Source organism: Lepidochelys kempii, chromosome 9, assembly GCF_965140285.1.
Source record: "Lepidochelys kempii isolate rLepKem1 chromosome 9, rLepKem1.hap1, whole genome shotgun sequence".
Classification (NCBI taxonomy): domain Eukaryota; kingdom Metazoa; phylum Chordata; order Testudines; family Cheloniidae; genus Lepidochelys; species Lepidochelys kempii.
The window spans coordinates 39,769,820-39,794,995 of NC_136388.1; the positions used below are offsets into that span (position 1 = coordinate 39,769,820).

The 25,176-nt window shown below is 41.1% G+C and overlaps 1 protein-coding gene across 8 annotated transcripts in view; it reads left to right on the forward strand.

The window, feature by feature from the left end:
- SLC25A36 (solute carrier family 25 member 36) overlaps window positions 1–24,269 on the forward strand; it is a 64,670-nt gene extending 40,401 nt beyond the window's left edge. For all 8 annotated transcript variants that reach the window (XM_073359968.2, XM_073359966.2, XM_073359969.2 and 5 more), the window contains 4 exons: window positions 1,064–1,164; window positions 11,493–11,559; window positions 17,525–17,814; window positions 19,686–24,269. In XM_073359968.2, the coding sequence (XP_073216069.1) occupies window positions 1,064–1,164; window positions 11,493–11,559; window positions 17,525–17,814; window positions 19,686–19,879 (652 nt within the window). In that variant the 3' untranslated portion in view covers window positions 19,880–24,269. The remainder of the gene's footprint in view (window positions 1–1,063; window positions 1,165–11,492; window positions 11,560–17,524; window positions 17,815–19,685) is intronic.
- The last annotated feature ends 907 nt before the right edge of the window (window positions 24,270–25,176 follow it).

Consider the following 25,176-nt stretch of genomic DNA (forward strand, 5'->3'; position numbering starts at 1 on the left):
CATAACTAATGAGGTTAAATTAATGTTTATATTTTCAATCCTGTAGATATTATATATTTCTTTAAAAATGCACAAGCCTTATCACCAACCTAAAAATGGCAGTAAGCATGTATGTTTTGTATTCTTTTACAAAATAAGTTTCGTAGTTGTAACAAGCGAACAGTAACTTTTTAATTGATAAAGAAATTAGTTTAGATGCTAATAAACACAGTTTTATATAACTTTGTATTTGATGCAAATTTACAAAAATTCTTTGCTACTCTTCATTTCTTTCACACAGTTAGAAAGTTAAAACGCTTATTCTGAGAGTTTAAAACAAAACTGAACAAGGAGAGAAGACTGGAAGCTGGAAAGGTGGTATTTCCAGTTTACCATGTAAAATGCGTATGTTTAATAAAGCAACTGAGAAGCCAGAAATAACCTTATATCTTGCCACCCTAAGGCAGATCTTACATGTCAGTTCCAAATGTTTTACTCGTTCTGTCATTTGGTAATGCCATTAAAATGCATTTACAAATAGCACTGCTTGAACTGCATTGTTGCGGTGTCTGCAGTAACAACTCCGTCTGCAACTTAAGCAAAGCATTGCCACTCAGCGTAACACAGAGGCTTTAGTCTCCATGTTCACAAACTCCTCTTATATGCACACACCTCCTCTCTCTTTGAGGTCCGTGGGGATTGGATGCATTACAGAGGTAATGAGATAGGAAGATTGTAAACTGACCCCATTCCTTTAATTTTTTTCTTAATTCTGTTTCGTCATTCCTAAATATTCCAACTGCTTTGCAGAATTATTGTTTGAACAGCTTTCTGCCTGTATTCTGCAAGTATTTTTTAGAGTGGTAACCGTGTTGGTCTGTATCAGCAAAAAGAACGAGGAGTGCCTGTGGCAACTTAGAGACTAACAAATTTAGTTATTTTTATTTATTTTTAGTGATTAGCTAACATCTCGTTGCAGTACAGTAGTATAATGAAGCCAGTGTCTCTCATGCATTAGTGCTACTTGTAGGTACATCTGAGCATAAGGTACAATAACATAACTTGAATCTTATTCTAATTTTAGAGCAATATACTTTGCTGCTTACTCAAATTGCAAGGAAAAGTTGAACAATATTTTTGAGCCAGACTCTACCCAGGTACACATGATTTCAGCTGGAGTGGCAGGTAAGGACCTGTAACTTTTTGCCCTCTTTATTCTAGAGGCTTGCTAATGATTGAGAGGCTATGATGAATGTGAAATTATAAAAATAAGAAGTGCCTGAATGATTCTGGATGTAGTAGCTAGATATCTGTGTAGGTGCCTCTTTCCCCTCCTCCTCTCACTCTTTCTCTCTTCACCTCTCCTCTCCCTCCATGTTAAATAGGGAAGCCAGCTTGAGAACAAATGCATAAAACTTGCCCTTTATGTTAATGGGTGTCTGTAACTGTGTATGCGTGAACAAGCTTCTCTAGGAAAACTGGCATGCATATGGTAATTATTTTTGCTTAGCAAACTAGAAACAATGTTGTCTACATTACTGTAAAATTATGGAGAGAAAAATATATTCTATCCCCCGTCCCTTGATTTTTGTTACAACTTTTTTAATGTGCTATATGTTTTGGCTTCTCTGAAATATGCTCATAGGTCTTGGTGAAGTGTACATCTGTCCCATGTTCAAATGCTAAAATATTTCAAGTTTGTTTTAGTGTTAAGTAACCCAGATTGTGGCTATGAAGAGGGATTAGAAATTAGATTGCAGAGTACATTAATATATTGGCCTAGCACCTCTTGAAATCATAAAAAGAACAGGAGTTCTTAAAGACTAACAAATCTATTGTAGCATAAGCTTTCGCAGGCTCCCTCCCAACTCTCAACTCTAGGGTACAGACGTGGGGACCCACATGAAAGACCCCCTGAGCTTATTTCTACCAGCTTAAGTTAAAAACTCCCCAGGCACAAATTCTCCCTTGTACCTTGGGTTTAAGTAACGCTGTCACCACCAAGTGATTTAACAAAGAACAAGGGGAAAGGACCACTTGGAGTTCCTCTTCCCCCTCGATGAAGTGGGCTGTAGCCCACGAAAGCTTATGCTTTAATAAATTTGTTAGTCTCTAAGGTGCCACAAGTACTACTCATTCTTTTTGTGGATACAGACTAACACAGCTGCTACTCTGAAATCATAGAATCAGACTTAGATAGATCCAGAATGAAATGGATCAGTCACTTAAATATAGTCCCTAAAATATTTCCACCAGCACAACAGAGATGCCACTCAATGTTACTTGGTTCGTAATCTTTATTTGGGGGTAGTAAACCAGGGGTATGAAAAGTCAGGTTGGCAAAATTGTGTTGGGGAAGTACAAATATCACTTGCCAGACAATACCTGCTGCTTATGATGTCCCTCATATTTAAATGTAGTAAAAAAATATTTTAAAAATACTATTTATTCTATGCATATTTGAGGGCTGAACTTTGGCCGCTTAAGCACAACAGAAATGAAATTGGCTAATTCACACCAAATTATGTAACCAATATATGATATTTCTTGTCTGTGGTATGGGCTTTAAGAATATCAAATGTGCAGTTAATTGTGATAGACCAGTGGATCAATGTGGAAAACCCTGGAATGTCCTAAAGCAGATAATTGACTGTGGCACATAGAATTCAGTATCTAGATGGGAGACCAAAGTGGCATTAGATCTATGCTTATGTAATATAGTGATGGGTGCCACAGAGAAATCCAAGAGAGATAAATAGTAGTGAGGTTTAACCTTCCCATGATAGAATGAGGTGTTCCCTAAGGCCAGTAGTTTGAGGTTTTTTTAAAAATAGAAAAGGCATGGAACTAATGCCTTCCTGGAGGTTGCAGTATCTTTGCATCACATGGCTGTGGATTTTATGGGTGAGGAGGACTGAAGAGGAAGATAGAACAAAGAAAACTTAATTATAATTCATCCCAATCAATTAACTGCTTCAGAGACCTTGCTTATGTTAAAGCTTTTTCGATTACCTGTGTTCTTTTTTCTTCAGAGAATTTTAAAGAAATGTTATTTTTCTCTTGACAAGGAGCTGAAGACATGAAAATGGATTAGCAATCTTTTTTTTTTTTATTGAAGACCACATATATAATGTATGCAATCCTGCAAATAAATGTAGGTTCTGAATATCCCTGATCCCTGAAAGTTCTTGTACTCATTGCTTCTTGATGAAAAGAACCTCTGTAAATATATACAGTTGCAATGTTCCCAATCCGCAATACTGATTCTGGGTTTGTCAGTTAGTTTTGTATCTGTTCATCGACTTTGTTTCCTACCCCAAAGGCTGATACTGTGATTTGCCTTCATCATTATTGGGTGCTGGATGAACATCCTTGAGCCTTAGTAGCCATCTGCCTGTTTGTGGTTACATTTGGAGGCGCATATTGCACACCAGTTTAATTACTGAGAACACTTTCTCCCATTTCTGTGGCTGTTTTCTTGCAATTATTGTATCAGAGTACTCATGCAGTACTGATGAGCATTAACATTTAGCTTTGCAGTTATGCACCTAAACCACATGGTTGGTGAAACTGAATGCCCAATGCAGATTCACACTGAAGGTAGCTAATTTTCTTTCTTTCTTGAAATAGCCTAGTACAGTATGCTTTAGAAGCCATGTAAAACAAAGTTCTGGGCTAAATATTAATAATCTCTTGATTTTAGCACATTAGGTATTAGTCTGATAGCTACTATAAAGGGCCATAGTTAAAATTTAACATAGCTTCTAGAAAAATGCTAACCTTGTCATTTTTATAATTAATTCTAATAATGTCTTTGAGAAAATGCACTAAAATAAGCTATTAACAATTTTGCGTGCAAGATTTGTATTGCCGTACAATGCAAAGTAACTTGAAAATTAAGAATGCAGTAAATCCTACGATTCTAAATCCCAAGGACAGAATTGTAAACCTCTCTGTAAGTACTAATTTGTTAGCCTCTTGAAACTGTCTCACATTAAAAACTTGTTATGATTGTTTTCTTTCTTAAATTGTATGATGATCAGACAAATTACTTGTTCCACCAAATAGTAAAACTGATCAACTTAAATATACATTTTTGTAGCTGCCATTGGTTTCAGTAGTAAACTGAATTAAGTGATTTCACATAGTATGCTTTTTCTGTTCAGATGGTACTTTTTTGTTTAAAAAGCTTCTAAAATTTAAAGACCACATGTTGCTTTTGTACCATGCAGCTCGTCTTCTGAAACGATGATGTATCCATTGATTTGTTATAGGTAATAATAATTTAATAATAAAAAGACAGTGGTTTGGTGTGTATATATATTTATATCCTCCTTTAAGGAGAATTCAAGATGCTTGTCTTTAATGTTCCTTGAATATTACCTATAGCTGTGGCTCAAGAAAAGAACTTTATTCATTGCCTAACAGTATACTGTGCAGTACAAAATTTGATAAGTACCTATATCTTTTTAAACAGTCAAACTTAATCATGGAACTTACGATGATTTTTGTGAGGCCCTTTGTCTGACCGGGGCCTAGAGCCTTGATTCAGCAAAGCATTTAAGCATGTGTTTATGTTCCAGTGATTTAAAATAAAGTTGTGTGCACGTAGCTGAAGTTAGAATTTGATCCTAAAAGTTTAAACAAGGAGTGGAAGAATTGTCTTCTGCACATGACATTTTAGGAGCAAGGAGAAATTAAGGTACCTTCTTCACTCTTAAAGAAAAAGTTCACTGTAACTTAAGGCTTATAATTCCTAGGCCTTACTCTCCCTTTACAAGATACAAGTAACTCACTGAAATCAATAGCAGTCACTCTTATTCTGTGGCAGATAACTTGTGCCACTGGCCTCTATTAGTAATGGAAACCGCATACAAGTGGAAATTGACACATGTTTAAGCTTTCAGGGAGATCTTCCTTGTAACTGTATACAAGCTTCCAACATTCAGTTCACATCACTTTCATTCCTAAAATATTACACTTTTGTATGAACAAAGATGTTTATAATATACAATTGTACTGCATCCTTTCCAGTCCAGTGGATCATGAGGTTTTTTTCATACTTAGGCTGTGACCGTATAGAAAACATTCCTTAATGGAAACAAAGATATTTTTGTGTCTGTAAAGATGTTTGTTAGTTCCAAAGTTAGTTCCTTCTTTGTTCCAAGGTTGTACCGAAGGATTTAGCACACCATATAAATTCTGCTCTCTGTTACACTTGTGCAACCCTGTTGACGTAACTGAGGCTAGAATTCTCCTTGTTTTTGTCTGTCAGTCTGTCCATTTTGCATTTTTAATTTTAAAAATGATCCACAGGTTAGTTTAAATGAAGTACAATTGCAAATCTTGGCACAGTTAAGGAGAACAGAGTCAGTAAACGTTGTTTGAGTCTGGAATGCAGGAGCCAAATGCAGTTTGTAATAAATTTTTGTGTCAAGTTAGATACTAATTGACTACAGTAGGGAAACATTTTGTTTTTGTGATTTAAACTAAGCAGTATGGACAGAGTATTGCTGAACGAATAGCAAATAAATAAATATATTTGTAGGTCGTTACCCCATTGATGTCAGTGACTTCTGGCAATACGAAGCCTGGCCCTAATGTCAAAAGACATCTAACTATGTTTTCTCAGCTCTGTGTGACAAGGTTAGCATTTTTTTAACTGATTTTTTTGGTTTCTTTTTTTAATATGTGATTATAGGTAAGTATTTACAAGATGTCAATTTGAACTGCTGCAAATGGCAGAAATTTCAGTACTCAGTGCATTTTACAAAAATATTTTAATATCTGTGGCCTGTTCTGATTTTTTTTCTTTCTTTTTTTTTTTTCTAAACTTTTAACCTGAAAAAGTTAGATCTCACAGTAACTACTTCACAAATCCTTCCAATAGGATTCAATTTGTACACATGTGTCTGATGAGGTCACTGCTTGTTGTTATGATACAGAAAAGCCTGTGTCTATTTTAGGCATTTACTGTACATTTCTCCCGTGAAAAGAGTGAGATCGTGTCATCTCATGCTCCCCATCCGCAGGTCACTTCCTGCAGAAATATGGACTAACTTAAACCTCGTGAGTACTGAACTGAGCGTCTCTTGCAGCCTCTAGTGTAAGAACCACACTTTGGGTTTGTAATATCTATTAAATACACAAAATAAGGTGAATGCACTTTTGTTATCTGAATTCCAATTTATGTGCATTGTGCAAAAACATTACTTCTCTTTCACTCTGGAGTAGAGTTTTTTTTTTGTTTTTTTTTAGTGCAGTTCAGGGAAAGGTGGAAAATACCTTTCACTGATAGCTGCCATTTACTTAGCCATGTTGGCTAATTAAAGGTCCCTTGGTGATTATAGCCAGGACATTTGATTTTTCAAAGTATTTCAGAGCTGCATTTAAAATGCTGCAGCTGATATCCTGTGTTGCCATAATGTATCAAAGACATCCTCTTCTTTTACCTCTTTCTTTTTTGGTTGGTTGTTTGGTTGGTTTGTTTTATTTTACTACTTTGGATTTTTAATCCAGCATTACGTATTCACGTGCATCTGTGTCCATTACAGTTGTCTTATGGATAAAGCCAAACTTTCAAAGATGATGCAGAATAGGAATACCTGGGATCTTACCTGTTTTTAGGTCCAAGTCAATTGTTTGGCTCCAGAGATAAACTTAAATAATTGTTTCAATCTGAAATTCAGATATAATTTGCAAAAGGCACTAGACAGCAGACAGCAAAATTAAGAGTGTTATATTGATCAGCATCTCTGATCTGTCCATTTAGTGTTCCCTTTACAAAATTCATGTAAAACTAAAATACAGGATATTTTATCAAGTGACAACATTCACTTGCTCCTAACTTACGAATTACTCAGTTAAAATGTTGATACTATGACATTTGGTACTGTTTACATTTTCAGAGTAAAAGCCACATGAGAGAATGGAGGACACTAGGCCTAGGGAGCCACACACAACACACTAACCTACCCACCTACCTTACTCTGGCGCGGGGGGAGGGGAGGGAGAGGGAGAGAGTTTAAGCTGTCTTGTTCTTAACAGTCGCTCTGCCACACGCTTCCTTTGTGACATAAGACAAGTTATTTAGGCCTCTGTTATCAAAAGTGTCCAAAAATTTTGAATGCTTCCATTTTTGGGTGCTTTACTTGAGGCCCACAGGGTCTGATTTTTCAGAAGTACTCACTACCCTCAGTATCTTGTGAGAATCAGGCCTCAAATTGGACACCCACAATAATTGGACACTGATGGCAAGATTGGGCCATTCTTTAAAATAGGAATAATGCTTCCTTACCACACAGGGCTGTTGTAAGGTTAAGTTAATGAATGATTTGAGGTGTTCTGATACTGTGGTGATGAGTATAGGAAAGCCCATGAGTTAAATACAACAAAGAACATGTCACAGAACAGCTTAGAATGGGCATTCCTAGACAGGATGGGACCTAGCTACGTCTCATCCCAGCCTGCATGTATTGACAATGGACAGAGGCCAGCAGTGGGTGGAATTAAACTGCATCTTTTCCAAATGACTAGCAAGGGCCATTCCTGCTTCTGCCTGAGGGGGAGGTACAGTAACTCCAGCCACTCCTACTCAGATGTTGCATCTCCATCTCACTCCACTACCTCCTCCGTATGGCTCCGCGGCCAAGAGCTTTACCTGAACCCTGTGAGATTGATTATCTTGGGTCAATAGGACAGGAGGAGACTTGGAGGAGTAAATAATTATTACAAATGCAATCTAGGGGTAACACAGTCAGGCATATCCTCTTTAATATAGAAGCATTTAATTAAATAGGAAAATTAATGAATACCAGGGGTGAGTGAAATACCTTTTTGTCTTGCTGTCTGATTTTAAAATTTAGTGTGTAAGTGAAAGGTTATAAACCTAAGTCACTGGACCAGAATCTGCTCTCATATTAGTAGGGGCCTACCAATTTCACAGCCGTATAAAACATGTAATGAACCGTGAAATAAGCCCTTCCCATGAAATCTGATCTCCCCGAAATCAGCCGGGCTGGGGAGGGACAGGACTTGTCCTTCTCCTGCATGGCTGTTATGGGGGGAGATCAGACCCGCCTCCACAAGCAGTGCAGAAGTGAGGGTGATACACTTCTGTGCTGAGCAGCCACAGAGCTGGGCTCCAGGCTGCTGCTCCCCATGGCTGTTGCCGGAGCTCGGGGCACCTGGGCTTGGGGTTATCACTCCCCACGGCTCCTGCTATGGCTCAGGGCATCCCAGCGCTGGGGCTTCCACCCACTACTCCCCCATGTGGCTCCTGCTGGGGTTCTGGGTGCCTGGAGCTGGGGGTGTAGTGGCTGCAGCTCCTGCCCAGGCTCAGGGACCTGGACTGGGGGCTGCATCCCCCACCGCTCCAGTCCCTGCAGATCCTGCCTGGCTCTGGGTTGCTTCTCCCCACCCCCCCACCCCACCCCACGACTCCCGCCCGGGCTGTGGGTGCCTGGGCTTGGAGCTGCTGCCCCCCAGCACCGTGACTCCTGCCAGGGCTGGAGGTGCAATGACTGCGGGTCCTGCCCAGGCTCAGGGACCTGGGCTGGGGGCTGCCATCCCCCACGTTTCCAGCTGGGACTTGGGGTTTTCACCAGCCTCAGCTCCTGTCCAAGCTTCACTTCCCCCACCCCCACCCTGCCGGTGGCTCCAAATCAGGCTCAGGGTGCCTGGGCTCAGGACTGCTGCCCCCTATGGCTCCTGCCCAGGCTCCAGGCTGCCCAAGCTTGGGGTTTCAACTCCTGCCAGAGCTGGGGCACCTATTTTTCAAATTGTCCAGGGGCCCTGGGCTTCGGCCCCATGGGCCCATACGTTAATCCATTACTGGCCCTGACTAGCGGCTTGGAGCCCCTGGGTGGGGTGCTCGCAGCAGCACTGGGGAGATGAGACCTACCTCCACCTCCAGGAGCCTCCTCCAGGTATAGGAAAATCTGCAGCTGAAGTGAGTATGGCAATCCTGCAACCCCCCTACAACAGCTTTGGAACTCCCCCCCCCCAAAAAAATTCCCTTTTGAATCAGGACCCCCACAATTACAACATAGTGAAGTTTCAGATGTAAACGTCTGAAATTGACCAATTTTAAGACCTTGTAGCTGTGAAACTGACTAACTGTGGATTTGTTAGGGCCCTACACATTAATGTAAATTTCCTGTTTTTGGTGCAGATACTTCAGATTAACAGTGGCATGACTGAGAGCAGAATTTGGCCCTGTGTTTTCCTGTTTAGTGTTCTTTTTAACTGAAGGTATTTTTCTGGAAAAGAGATCTTTTCCTGAAAGTTCACATGCTCCTGCTCTTATTTCTCCACCTTAAATCAAAATCTTTGGCTTGAAAATGCATTCCTTCCAACCACAACCCATTGTGATGTTCTTGTGTAAAGATTATGATTTAAGGTAGGGAATAAGCAAATTCTGTTAATGATAATAAATACTGTTACAGAAATTAAGAATATATAAAGGGCTTGGTTACCCTCCAGCTCTTACATTAGCATGAATCAGTCGTAACTCCAGTGAAATCCATGAAGTTGTAAGAGGCACATATGTAAGAGGCACATACTCTGGTGTAAGAGGCACATGCTCTTGTAATAAGAGTTGTTTCTAAGGGGATTTTCTTTTTACAGATATTTTACACCATGCCCTTTTATGGACATTCTAACCCATCACTAACGCTAATTGGGTCTAATTCTCCATTGCCTTCTATATTGTGTAGTTATTTACAGATGTGCCAACTGGGTGTAAAATACTACCATTCTGTTTTGATAGCATTTTACACTTCCTGCACAGGTTTAAAGTACTGTGCATACAGTAACACCAAGGCACTTGTGCTTGTTTAGTTAAACCGAAAATCAAACTATCCTCATAAAACATAATCAAATAAGAGTACTTTTCGGTATATGCACTGGTAGCTTTAAAAATGCAAGTTACATGAAGATACTTAATTGGGAGGGCATTGAAGGAGTTTGTTTGAACACATTGACGTGAAAGATTATAAACCTAAGTCTGTCGCTCCCCACGGCTCCTGCTATGGCTCAGGGCATCCTGAGAGATTAAATTGTGTTTATTAGTTTTCTACCACTTTGGTACAGCACTGCAGCTATATCTTTGGAGGTATTTGAATGATCTTAGTAGCTGTTAAGAAGCATAGGTAGTTAAGGTTATTTTTGTAGTGCAATTTGGGATCTCAAATTAGGATTTAATCCATTTTTTAAAATGTAATAAACTCCAAAATAAATTTTAAAACAGTTAAGATCCTTTGGCATTTCTGTTTTTGAGTACTTCAGTCATTTGTGTACAAGTTTCCAGTGTAAACGTAGATGGTGATTGAACAGAAGTAACTGGTCTGCAAGCAGTTCTGCTTAAATATGTGTAATTGTAAATGATCTTCTTAAACAAACTTATCAAAGCCCTGTTTTGTGTAGCTGAAGTGCACATCAGAAATGCACTGAACAAGATACTCTTTGACACTTTCCCAGGCCCCTGAGTCCATCTGCTTGCAGATACGCAAGTAATGTGTGTCACTCAGGAAACACAAAGTATCAAAATTAATCTTTTGCTGCTTGGCAAATGTCCAGCTCTTCCTTTTCTCTGTTCCCTCCTGCAGACATGTCACCTGATTAATGGTGCATGTATGGTACTACAAAATTAAATTTATCCAGAGTTACATCTTACTCTGCTTGGTTGTGCAGGAGCAAGAGAAGCTTTTTTTTTTTTTTCTTTTTTCAAGTGGACAGAAAACAAAAACTTTGAGAATTAGCCCTAATGCAAACCCAAATAGCTGCTGTCTGACTAGTTAGTAGTAGATATGCAATCCGTTTTTTAAAACTATTTTAAAGTTTTTATGCTTGTACAAGTATTCCTGGGGCCAACCAACAATCCTTGCTTTTGAATAGTAAATAAAACATTGGAATATTAATAAACTCTCCAATTTAACTATAGTTCAATATTAAAAGGTCTTTAATGTCCAGTAACTTGTGCCTTTTAGCTGCATCGTAGTAGACATTATTCATTTTGCATGCTTTTAAACTCAGATTGTATTTCAGGTAGTAAATTAAGTCTGCAGAGAGTATTTTTATACTATTTCAATTCACTTCAGTTACATTTGCAATGTGCTTTTATTAAAACATTTCCAAATTAATTGACTAATATCAGTTTAGCTAGCTAGTCTTGCTGTTCAAAGGTGTCAAAAAGGGATGTGTATGAATAGATTGGCATAGAAATGTGTACAATTGGGATTTTTTTTTTAATATCAAGAACCTTTTTTGCTAAGAATTGAACATATGAAATGTCAGTGTAAAAAAAAAAAAGAGAGAGAGTTTTGGCTCTGGACTTGTAAAAGTAATAAAATATCAGTAGAGGCCTACAATAGAAACGTTTTTAAAAATCAGTGTAGTCTTGAGGGGTTTTTTTCTCATGGACTGTACTTATTGTGTACATTTAACTTTTAACTAAGTTTGTGGTTTTTTTCATCACATTATCAAACCTAATTTTCTTTTAAATATTTGTTTAGGTTTTACTGCAATCACAGCGACCAATCCGATTTGGCTAATAAAGACGCGATTGCAGCTCGATGCAAGGTAAAGAATCCTTTTAATACTAGGAAGGTTTACCAATTTTATTGTCTAATAATTGAAATAGTAGGATGCTATTAAATTGATTCTCTCCTCTAAACTGTGAGTGGTTTTTATAGTCAGGATTTCAGTTGGTAAGGCCACACATTAACCTGATTCTAAGGGTATGTCTACACTACGAAATTAGGTCGATTTTTTTTAGAAAGCGATTTTATACAGTCCATTGTGTGTGTCCCCACACTAATGCACTAAGCACATTAAGTTGGCGGAGTGTGTCCACAGTACCGTGGCTAGCGTCGACTTTCGGAGCGTTGCACTGTGGGTAGCTATCCCACAGTTCCCGTAGTCTCCACCACCCGCTGGAATTCTGGGTTGAGCTCCCAATGCCTGATGGGGCAAAAATGTTGTCGCGGGTGGTTTTGGGTACATATCATCAGTCGCCCCTCCCTCCATGAAAGCAATGACATACAATCGTTTCACACCTTTTTTCCGTGCGGGCACCATACTGCTTTCAGCAGACGGTGCAGTAGGACTGCTAACCGTCATCGTCATCCACCGCTTCCACTGCCACTCTGCTCTCCTGGTGGTCTTGCAGGGCTGCTTCCGCTGCAACTCTGCTCGGCTGCTCTTGTCTCGCCATGCCACGGCAAGCGTGCAGTCCGCTCAGCTGTTGTGTCCTGGCAGCAGACGGTCCAGTAGGTCTGCAAAACTGATTATCCAACCAGCACTTCCCTTGCAACTCTGCTCTCCTGCAGACACCATACCACAGCAAGCATGGAGCCCGCTCAGATCACCGCGGCAGTTATGAGCATTGTAAACGCCTCGCGCGTTATCATGCCATATATGCAGAACCAGAAGCTGCAAAAGCCGACGAGGAGGCGATGGCAGCGCAGTGATAAGAGTGACGAGGACACGGACACAGACTTCTCTCAAAGCATGGGCCCCGGCAATTCGGCCATCTTGGTGGCAATGGGGCAGGCTCATGCCATGGAATGCCGATTCTGGGCCCGGGAAACAAGCACAGACTGATGGGACCGCATCGTGTTGCAGGTCTGGGATGATTCTCAGTGGCTGCAAAACTTTTGCATGCGTACTTTCATGGAACTTTGTGACTTGCTTTCCCCTGCCCTGAAGCACAAGAATACCAAGATGAGAGCAGCCCTCACAGCTCACAAGCAAGTGGCGATAGCCCTCCGGAAGCTTGCAATGCCAGACAGCTACTGGTCAGTTGGGAATCAATTTGGAGTGGGTAAATCTACTATGGGAGCTGCTGTGATCCAAGCAACCAGCGCAGTCACTGAGCTACTGCTATCAAGGGTAGTGACTCTGGGAAATGTGCAGGTCATAGTGGATGGCTTTGCTGCAATGGGATTCCCTAACTGTGGTGGGGCGATAGATGGAACGCATATCCCTATCTTGGGACAGTACCACCAAGGCAGCCAGTACATAAACCGAAAGGGGTACTTTTCAATGGTGCTGCAAGCACTGGTGGATCACAAGGGATGTTTCACTGACATCAGCGTGGGATGGCCAGGAAAGGTACATGACACTTGTATCTTCAGGAACTCTGGTCTGTATGAACAGCTGCAGCAAGGGACTTACTTTCCGGACCAGAAAATAACCGTTTGGGATGTTGAAATGCCTATAGTTATCCTTGGGGACCCAGCCTACCCCTTAATGCCATGGCTCATGAAGTCATACGCAGGCACCCTAGACAGTAGTAAGGAGCAGTTCAACTATAGCCTGAGCAAGTGCAGAATGGTGGTAGAATGTGCATTTGGACATTTTAAAGTTCGCTGGCGCAGTTTACTGACTTGGTTAGACCTCAGCAAAACCAATATTCCCATTGTCATTACTGCTTGCTGTGTGCTCCACAATATCTGTGAGAATAAGGGGAAAGAAGTTTATGGCGGGGTGGGAAGTTCAGACAAATCTCCTGGCCGCTGATTATGCGCAGCCAGACACCAAGGTGGTTAGAAGAGCACAGCAGGGCGCGCTGCGCATCAGAGAAGCTTTGAAAACCAGATTCATGGCTGACCAGGTTACGATGTGACAGTTCTGTTTGTTCCTCCTTGATGAAAACCTGCCCCCTTGGTTCACTCTACTTCCCTGTAAGCCAACCACCCTCCTCTCCCCTCTTCGATCACCACTTGCAGAGGCAATAAAGTCATTGTTGTTTCAAATTCATGCATTCTTTATTAATTCGTCACACAAATAGAGAGATAACTGCCAAGGTAGCCTGGGAGGGCTGGGGGAGGAGGGAATGACAAGGCCACACTGCACTTCAAAACTTATTGAATGCCAGCCTTCTGTTGCTTGGGCAGTCCTCTGGGATGGAGTGGTTGGGTGCCCGGAGGGCCTCTCCCTCCCCCACCCGCACCCCGCATTCTTGGGCATCTGGGTGAGGAGGCTATGGAACTTGGGGAGGAGGGTAGGAAGTTATACAGGGGGTGCAGTGGCGGTCTGTGTCTTTCCGCCAGCTCTCCTGTTGCTCCCGCCACCTGTACTATCGCACATCCCTCATGTCCTCACATTCATTTTGTGCTTTCCTGGACTCTGGCATTGTCTGCCTCCACACATTCTGCTGGGCTCTTTCAGTTTGGGTGGACTGCATGAGCTCAGAGAACATTTCATCGCGAGTGTGGGTTTTTTCGCCTTCTTATCTGCGCTAGCCTCTGGGACAGAGATGCTAGTGGCAATGTTGAAACATTTGCAGCTGCGAGAGGAAAAAAAGGGAGAGTAAAATTGAAAAAGACACATTGGCCACTTAAAAGGAGGGGCTGATGTTTTCGGGTTAACATGCAGCACAAACCCAACTAACCCCCCTCGCCCTCCACACAGACATCCAATTCTCTGGAATGATTGCTTCACCTCTCCCCACACCGTGTGGCTAACAGTGGGGATGATTTCTTTTCAGCCACAGGCAAACAGCCCAGCAGGAACAGCCATCTCTGAATGTCCCCTTAATAAAATTCCCCTATTTCAACCAGGTGACCATGAATGATATCACTCTCCTAAGGATAACACAGAGGGATAAAGAACGGATGTTGCTTGAATGCCAGCAAACATCGGGACCACACACTGCCATGCTTTCTTATGCAATGATTCCAGACTACATGCTACTGGCCTGCTGTGGTAAAGTGTCCTACCCTGGAGGACGCAATAAGACTGCCCCCTCTCCTCCCCCAGCCCCCCGAAACCTTTTGCAAAGGCTTTGGGAGCACCTCCAAGAGAGCTTTATTGAGATGTCCCTGGAGGATTTCCGCCACATCCCCAGACATGTTTACAGACTTTTCCAGTAGCTGTACTGGCCTCGAATGCATCCCAAGTCTTCAGGGCAAATTAATCATTAAACATGCTTGCTTTTAAACCATGTATTATATTTACAAAAGTACATTCACCAGAGGTGCCTTCTCCGCCTTCAAGGTCCAGGAGCCCTGGTTGGGAGGGTACAGTCTCCAGAGTGATAAACAGTTCCTGGCTGTCGGGGAGAATGGTTTCTCTGCTTGCCTGGTGTGTGCTGTCTTCAACTTCCCCCTCCTCATCATCTTCCTCGTCCCCAAAATCCTCATCCTTGTTGTGTGAGACTCCCTTGCAGGAGTCCACATATAGAGGTGGGGTAGTTGTAGGTTTTCTTCAGTTTTTTGGTAGGCTTGCCTCAGCTCCTTAAGTTTCACGGCACTGCTGCGGGTCCCTGTGATAGCCTCTGTCCTTCATGCCCAGGTTACTATTAAATTTCTCAGATTCTATCAGTTCAATCAAGGTTCACCTTGCTACAAGTTCAGCATGCCACCCTCCAGTTCAGTAATACTCTGTATCCTTGGAAATTGTTAAAGGGAGTTTTTCTGGTGGTCCTTATGCAAGCAGGAAACTCCAAGTGCTTAGGGCCAACCCTCATTACATGATAATCCACAGAGATAAAGTGATTTTAAGATTTCAACATAAACTTATTTCTAGAATTGCCTCTGAATGTCATCTAAAGCAGTTGTTCCTCCTATCTTCTTTCCTAAACCCTCCTCCACTCCAAGGGAAAAGAAACTGCACACTATGGACATCACCAGGGCCCTGTTATATTATCTGGATAAAATGAGAACTTTTAAAGTACCTCTGCACTGCAACTGGGAATGTGCATCCTGGCTTGGGTAGACAAACTTGCACTAGTTTCACTTGATCCTGCACTGAATAGTCCCTATGGTGACAGATAGCTGGATTAGGACTGCCAACTTTCTAATTGCAGAAAACTGAATACCCTTGCCCTGCCCCTTCCTCAAGGCCCCGCCCTGCCACTCCATCCCCCCCTCCCTCCATTGCTTGCTCTCCCCCACCTTCACTCACTCACTCATTTTCACCGGGCTGGGGCAGGGAGTTGCGGTGGTGGGGGAGGGCCCTGGGATGGGGCTGGGTATGAGGGGCTTAGGGTGAAGGAGGGGGCTCCTAGCAGGAAGGTGGGGCCAAGCAGTTCAGAATTTGCGGAGGAGGCTCTGGGATGGGGCAGGGGGTTGCATGGTGGGAGAGGGTATGCGCTCTGGGCTGAGGGTGCGGGCTCTGGGGTGGGTTCAGGGATGAGGGATTTGGGGTGCAGGAGGGGTTCCGGGCTTGGGCTGAGGTGTGTCCAAGCTGTGGTGGCTAGATCAAGCTTCCACCCATGCTGCAATGTCCACACTGATATTTTTAGTGCGTTGCCGCTAGTTTTCCTCAAGCTTGTCTGTCTGCCCAGGCTGGGACGCTGGCTCCTTGCTTTAGTGTAGCTGTACACCTAGACGATGCCCTCACCTCTTTATTACATTAAGCAAGGTAGTTAAAGAACAAGCATATCTAAATGGATTATGCAGTGTATTTCTGTCTGACACCAAATGGCAGGAGGACCCGTTCCTCCTAACATCAAGACTCACTCCACTAAAACCCAGGCTGCAGCCTCTATACGTTTCAGAAATATCCCTGTATCTGAAACATGCAAAGCAGTCACTTTGGAGTAATCCTCTTGTTTTTATTAAACATCATTGACCTGGCCTCCAGATCAGAAGCAAAATTTGTGTCATCAGTTTTACATTCAGTCTTTAGCTAGTGGTAGTTAAATCCCACCTTGCATGTGGGCCCTGCTTGCTAGCCTCCTGAAGTGGGGATCCACAAGACAAAATTCTGGAAGAATCAGTTACTGTAAGGCAAGGAACTATTCTATATAGGCCAAAGTTCATATGCCTTAATTCAGAAAGGCGTCAGGGCAACATAAAATACAGTCCCAAATGTCTCTAGCAGTAGTTAAAGGGCAATGTCCTGCATTATTTGTACAATTTACTCAATACTACAAGAGACCTCTGGTGGCAGAATCTATTTAAGTGATGCAGGTAGCCAATGAATTGTGGATTCATACTCCTTCTGTATAACTCCATGTTAAGTGTATTTTCTCCACTTGTACTTTGTGAAACATCAGCAAGTGGAAACAAGTTTATTAAATTAATCCATTATTAACTGATCCTGTGTTACATTATGTGCGGTATATACACATTGTTTTATTTTCTAATATAAATGATCAGCTGAACTTTCATGTGCAAGTTGGGGATGTTGAGGACTAAAACTTTCTTTTTGTGTCCTACAAGTACAAAATCTGCTGGACCCAGTGTGCATAATTATTTGACCTCAATTGTGGCTTAGTGGGATCAGTTTATATAATGAATTACTGTTTAATGGTTTGTTTGCTCCTTTTGACGTTAAGCTATTGTCTTGTAATAAGTAACATACTGTAGGTAACTGGGGCTTTCAGCTCCTTAGTCTTAACTTTCAAATGGTCGTGCATTTATATACCTTGGTTGTCTCTGGTTCAGGCTGATTTTTCTTAAACACTTTTGAATTGGAGCTTCTTTGCATTGCTTTTCCAGCTATATCCAAAGGTCTCATGTTTATAGCAAAACACTATGTAATTAATCATTTAAAATTATTATTGTGAACCAGTTCAATGTTCCTTCTCTTTCAGGAATCGTGGAGAAAAGCGAATGAGTGCTTTCGAATGTGTGCGAAAAGTCTATCATTCAGATGGAATTAAAGGCTTTTACAGAGGAATGTCGGCCTCCTACGCAGGCATATCTGAGACTGTTATTCATTTTGTTATTTACGAGAGTATTAAGCGAAAACTACTGGAATTTAAGACTGCTTCTAGTATGGACAATGAGGATGAATCTGTAAAAGAAGCTTCAGACTTTGTTGGAATGATGATGGCTGCTGCCACTTCCAAAACCTGTGCCACATCGATAGCATATCCACATGGTAAGGGCAAAGTTGTTCCTTAAGAGCCTGAGCCAAAGCCCAAAGAAGTCAGCAGGAGCCTTTTGATTGATTTTCAGCGTGCTCTGGATCAGGTCTCAGTAAAGGAATACTTTGTTTTAGCTACACTTCTGTCTATTGTTTGGTTTAGAAAATTGGCATGGGCAATTTATGATTCAGCAAATCAGCCAGAGGCTACAGTATTCAGAAATCAGCATAAAAGTATTTCTAAACAGATATTTAGTCTGATCCCTTTGGGCAGTAACATTAATTTATACCAAGGAACAGCTGCAATCCAGTCCACACGGGTTCAGGGACACTAAGCCTTTGTTTGGACTCCTATATTATGCTCATTATTTGTGTAAGTTTCAAGTAACTAATCAACAGAGCTCTTGCTTTTCCTTTTTAATGTTTTGGGAGATATGTCAGCAAGATCTCCAATCTTTCACTATGCCATTCTTTTGCTCAGTTTTCCCCAGTAATGCTGCTTACTCTGTCTCAATCTAGTAAAGCACTTAAGAATGTGCTTAATTTTAAGGTGAAACAGTTGTGATTATTCACATGCTTAAGTGGTTTGTTTGACCTGGGCCACTCAAAGCACCATTACTTCACCTCATTAACTGGGCATCTGGAAGTAGCTAAACTTTTAGGCTATTTTGCTCTTGAAAGGACATGGCTTGTCTTTTTTTCTTCCAGATTCCCAGCCCAGGTAATTGCCGTGTTGGCTTTTTTACCTACAGTAACTCCTCACTTAATGTTGTAATTATGTTCCTGAAAAATGCGACTTTAAGCAAAATGATGTTAAGCAAATCCAATTTCCCCATAAGAATTAATGTAAATGGGGGGTTAGGTTCCAGGGAATTTTTTTTCACCAGACAAAAGACTATACACACACACAGTATAAGTTTTAAACAAACAATTTAATACTGGTACACAGCGATGATGAGTGTGAAGCTTGGTTGAGGTGGTGACGCCAGAGGGTGTAAACAGGTGGGATATTTCCCAGGGGATGCCTTACTGCTAAATGATTAACTAGCAATTGGCTGAGCCCTCAAGGGTTAACTCATTGTTAATGTAGCTTCACACTCTACAAGGCAGCACGAATGGAGGGAGGGGAGACAGCATGACAGACGGACAGAGACATACACCTTGTGTGTGTGTGTGAGAGAGAGAGAGAGGCGCATTGCTCCTTTAAGTACACTGACCCCTCTCTAAGTACACTGCCTTGTTAAGTTAATCAGCAAGCTGAGATGGCAGCTGCTGCCAGGAAGCTCCCTCCCTCCTGAACCCTGTCGTGTCCCCCTCCACTCTATGGAAGATGGGGTAAGTGGGGTGCAGGAGCAGGGTGGAGGGGGACACCCTGACATTAGTCCCCCTCTTCTGCCACCCCCTCCCCACACACAGCTAGCAGGAGGCCCTGGAGAGAAGCTGCAAGGCAGAAGGCAGGAGCAGCACATGGCAGTGGGGGGAGGGACAGCTGAACTGCTGGTAATTGATAGCCTGCTGGGTGGCTGCTGCGCAGGGAACTTAGGGGAGTGGGGAGCCGATAGGGGGGCTGCCGGTCCACCCTGGTTCCAAGCCCCACCAGCCAGCTGCAACGGGCTGCTCTTCCTGCAAGCAGTGGACAAAGCAGGCGGCTGCCAAACGACATTATAAGGGAGCATTGCACAACCTGAAACGAGCATGTTCCCTAATTGAGCAGCAACATAACAACGAAACAACATTAACCGGGACGACTTTAGTGAGGCGTTACTGTACTATCTAAAGAGTGTACGATGTTGAGGGGTTATGCCAGCTAAATTGATTAATTTGTTTTCATTACATTTATTGCAATGTGATGACCAAAATAACCAAGTGTTACTTTCTTTACACAGAGGTTGTACGAACAAGACTACGTGAAGAGGGAACAAAATACAGAGCTTTCTTCCAGACACTATCTTTGCTTGTGCGAGAAGAAGGGTATGGATCCCTGTACCGTGGTCTAACTACACATCTGATCAGACAGATTCCAAACACAGCTATAATGATGTCAACCTATGAAGTGGTAGTCTACTTACTGAATGGATAGCAATGTTACAAGGCTATCTCTAGGAAGGTGGAAGACCAAAAGATTGCAGTGGACCACCAAATATCAATGCCAATGTGGTAGGCAGAAGAAAATTATCGATCAGGAACAGGCAGCTGTGGACGAAATAGAAGATTGGTTATAGGCAACCATGATCAATTTGCTGCCTTATTGTATGGTCCTTTTGTGACCATGTGACAAAGAAGCTGCTCCAAGGGGAATGCCTTTAAACACATCTTACTTCAAAATTGCTATTTTCTCTCCATGTGTTAATTTATATGATGCAAAACCATGAGCTTCAGTGATTTGGAGGGAGAGGGTCATATATTGTATTCTATTGCAAGGGATAGCTTTGTCCACTCATAATGTTTGGTCTTCAATACATTTTGTTTCAGTATATAATACCTGCTAAGGTGAGGAGGATGAAAGCATAGATTCATAACTTTGTATGTCTGAAACTTCTCTTCAACTCCATCTGAAGTCTCAAATTGATGAGACTGAGCTAGTAGTCGCAGCATGCAACTTCTGTGTTTCTGTCTCAAGGAATGTGGCACAGGGACCTAAAATTGAACTGTTCTGTCGCTACAAAAGGTGATATTGAGGTACATTCTAAGTTATTGTGTGAGAAGTTCTCATTGCTTAACTCTGTGGGATACCGGTCTCTTAGTATTGGCATGCTTGGATTTCCAGTTCTGCTGAGTCCTCTTGCTTTCATTATCATAGATCTCTGCTCCCTTTTAGAATCTAAGGAGGATCATAAGTTGTACTGTTACAACAGATCATGGATTCTCCTCACCTGATCTGTAATGTGACCCACACTACTAACACAGGGAATTGCAGAACAGTGTCTTTAAGGAGTCTTAATGAAGTGTTAAATTCTAACAAGTGAACCTGCTTTACATGATGCAGGATATATAATAATGTTCAATCAAACACAGCTTCATGCAAGCTAAAAGCAGCTTTATTATACTAAAGCTTCTTCCTGCAAGGCTTAGCCTAAAACTAGTGACTAGAGTACCAACACTTCTCCTGGGTTAAAGGAGGAGGGCACATACTTCACCATGTGTAAAGCTATAGGAAAGCACATAGATAAATTTCTGTGTAGTAACAAGTTTGGAGTTGCTGTAAATCATTTTCAGTGAAACCCCAGCTACTTGCAGAGTGATGGAGAAGATGGTAATTGAGAATATTTTGTTTAAACATTCCCCTTAAAAGTTGCTGTGTCCCTTGTTTCAACCTAAAGCTGGGCGCAGAACTGCGGATAACAGTGTAACTCTGTCCTTTCAATTATCTGAATATTCAGGCATTGGTTTTAATTGATGTTTTGTAATACTAGTTACAGAATAATGCATTATGTTTGACACCATATCTTAGCTAGTTTGGTTACTTGTTCTGCCATAACTTACCAAATTTTCCAGCTCCAGAGTATGAGAAATAAGTTTCACATTCTGCGTAGTTTTTCAAACTCACGCGTAGACCTTGAATACTTCCAAGATTAAATCTGCTGCCCTTCGGATAAGATGTTCACAGTGATTTTTGCGGCAGTAGCTTTCTATCTATAAATGCCACTACACTGGTATAACAAAGCAGTGCAATTAACTCCTCCAGTGTGGTACTTCAGTATACGTGAAACTGTGTGTTTGTGTGCAATGGCTTTATCTTACAAATGACTCCTTATGCACTTTGTGGCCTTTTTTGGCTTGTGATTTTTTTTCCTCCCGTTTTAAGATTTTAGATATTGGTCATGCGCAGTTAGAAACAGTGTTCAATACACACAGATCTTTTGAAGCTAAGTGTGGGGTTTGATTTCCAAACACCTGTGCAGAAAAAGACATTGTTTGCAGTAGATCGCTAGGATCGATGTTCAGGTAGTTTTGGAGACTTTTATACATAAAAGTTTGATGCATACTGAACAACTAGTTTCTTGTTTTATTTTCCTTTGAGCATTGTAGTGTCCTTCATACTATGGCAGAAATCTTTTAATATAGACTTGCATCCCTTGGTGTTAGTAATACTCCGTAATAACTGCCTCTCCTTTTAAGGGCCACCTGTAGAGCACAGAGCATCACTGCTATGCCCGTTCAGCCGGGGCTTGGCTGCATTGATGTGCTTTCCCTAAAAACTGAGTATTCTTACCTGTTTTTTAATACCAGAAGTGTTCTCAGTATAGCCTGTGCTGCACACATTTAGACTAACCGTGGCAATCTTTGTATTCCTATTAGTACAAGGAGATTATTTTTAAAAAAACACCTCAGTTAAGAAGTTTTCCCAGTGACCTCTCTATGGGAAATCTGCTAATGTTGTATTACTCATAACTAGCCTTCCTGGTTCCAAACATCAGTGGCCAGACTCCTCAGCTCTTGCTGTTGACACCAGCATTTAACGAACAGCAAAAGTTTAAGCGCAGTAATATGAAAGCCAAAAGTGGTTATAAACTAAAAGCTACGTTACAATAGCTAATTATGTGGAATGAGTTACATTGAAAACACATTTCTCTTCAGGAGATACCAGGGTAGTTCAACTACAGCTGAATTTTAGATTTAGCAAGCACACAAGGCCCAAATTCATCCCTGCAGTTAATGGGTATAATTCCCACATTTCGATGGGTTGTGCCTGCGTATTCCAGGGATAAATTTGGCCCACTAGATCCGGTCTGCCTTCAGTGCACATGCATTACTTGTGGTACCCTACAAGGTTGTGCGTGTGTTCATGCCTCACAGGGAGAGAATAGCTCCCACTGAATCTTGCTTCCAAAGGTGAGATATGTCAGTAGAAAGTTCTATCTTTCGTGCTTTACTCTCCTTGTTATCGACTGAAGAGAGACAATCAACCTCTTGTTCAACTTCTTCCTGGAGTTTTAATCCTTCAAAGACAAAACTTTTAAATTTCTTCAGGGGTGAACTTTTTCTGTAACAAAAACAATTAAACCAAATTATGTGTTGTGTTTTGTTTAAAAAGCTACCACAGTGTACAAAGATACCTCTGAATTATTTCCCAAAGATTTTGAAATTCTTTACATAGTTTTCTTGGTATCTATTTTGAAAACATACAGAGGCAAACAGAAGATGCAACATTCAATAATACTGATTATTACAAAGTTGAAAGAGGCGTGTACTTTGATGTTTGAGTCACCATCTCTTACTTGATTCGTTAATGTAGTTTACATTAAGTTATACCACCATGATTTTCTATCTAACAGAGGTTAAACCTCAGTTTTCTGGAAAGGGTAACATTTGAGAATGACTTTACATATCCATCTAATTTATATAAACAAACACCCATTCTTATTTAAATATGATATGTTGTTTGACTTTATTCAACAGCTGGTTAAGAGTCAAGAAACATTGTATAATAAGATTGCAGGTGTCCACTTTAGCCAGACGGTGGCACTATAGTGTGTGATGCTCACAGCAGCAGTGGATCTATGTTCCATTTAAACTTGTATCTGGTCTTAAACAATTCTCTGTCTTTCTACAGTACACTATATAACAAGAATATTTATAAAATAATGGCTTAGCACTGTAAATTATTGTGGCTGGAACTTGGAAAGCCATGACAGAAAATCTTCAATGGATAGGTCTGTATTTTATAATCCCTCTCAATCAATATCCTGGATTTAGAAATCCTTACGTGCAATGTGCAATGTTACAAAGCAAGGTGAGTTTTGGTGTACCAAATGGAAAGTTCTTCCTAACCTTAAACTGACTGCAAGATCTGCTGTTTATTTTTTCCTAATCTTTGATTTGTTAGCATACATTGTTCTTAGTAGGATCACACTAGTGATTGATGACAGGTTTTTATTTTTCTTTATAATGAATGACTGAAACGTCAACCTATCCATAGGCCTGTTGACATTGTACCTATGTAATTCTCCAATTACATGAGACACTCCACATATTTACTCTTTAATTCAGAGACGTTCAAGAATGACAGTTTGTGCTTTATTGCTATTTTTATTTTTGCCTCCTGATAGTCACATTTGAAACATTCCTTAGATTGTAGCATTTTAAAAAAGATTACTTGCAGAGAATTCAGATTGGAGACACTTTAAAAAATGTTGCTTCCTAAGTGTTTTTTATTCTAGAAACAAGCATAACACTGAAGTGTGCTAGTTTAAATGTATTACTTTCCAATTTTCTGTAATGCAGTTCTCGCTCTGTAAAAACTGAAGTCATGTAAGTTTTCAATTGTTCTATTTAAGAGAGTCTGCAAACCCTGCATATGTGAACATAATTATGCCATAGGAGTTGTAGCGAAACACTCGCAAATGACCATATATGTAGTTGGCTGTAAACTTTGTGCATTTACTCTGTATTTATATTATACGGCTAACTTTTTTTTGTCTGGACTATATTTTAAACTTAAAATAATAAAATGATGTGCTTATATCAAAGATGGCTGTGTGTGGTGTTGGACCAAGATTTTAAAAAAATAGATATCTGTGACTTGATACCTTGCTGGAGAGCTCATGTTAAAAATAACAGACTAGCTGGGAAATCCCCACAAATCGTTTTGTCATGTGTCAGTATAAATACAGCTGAAAGCTACAATTTCAATTGTGATGTCTCTGAAAATGTCTGGGTTCTGCGTAGTTACTGTTAAGTGGGGCTTTTGGATGAGATAAGACCTGAGCTCTTGTCTAAATCTACGTGGGTATTAAAGTTCTTTATAACACTTTCTCAAGAGCAGGTATTTGACCTGGAATCCTTGGTCAACATATCCTCATCCTCCACTGTTTTGCAGCATCCTGGCTGTCCATTTAGACAGTTTTCCATGCCACACACGACTGCAATTCACTGGCGCCATGTGTGCCATCTATTGTATATAAAACTATCTGAGCTCCTATGGGATAATATGTACTACAGAAGAGTGCTCTAGCGATACAAGCTGTTATATCCTTTATCTAGTGGCTAGCTTATGCACAGCAATGCTACAATACAGCCCTCTACAGTTCTATAATGTAGAACACGATAAAAGCCTAGAACTAATAGAAATGTAAATTACTTGGTCCATAAAATATTTCCTGAACCTGTAACTAGACTCCTGCAGCAAGTGTATAGTTACAAAACCTGATGGTGCAAATCTCTCTCTTGCTTAGTTCATCACACTAACCCAGCACAACATACTTAGTGCCAGGTTGTGTCCAGATGCTTCCTAGCTGCATGGGATAGGAAGGGTCACCCATTATGAAGCACAGTAACTGCTTCCTACACATGACCCTTTGAATGCAAGACAGCACAAAAGAGGCCAAAAAGATTGTGCTCCTTCCCCCTGTGGCCAAGCCAGCTCTGTCAGAGCGC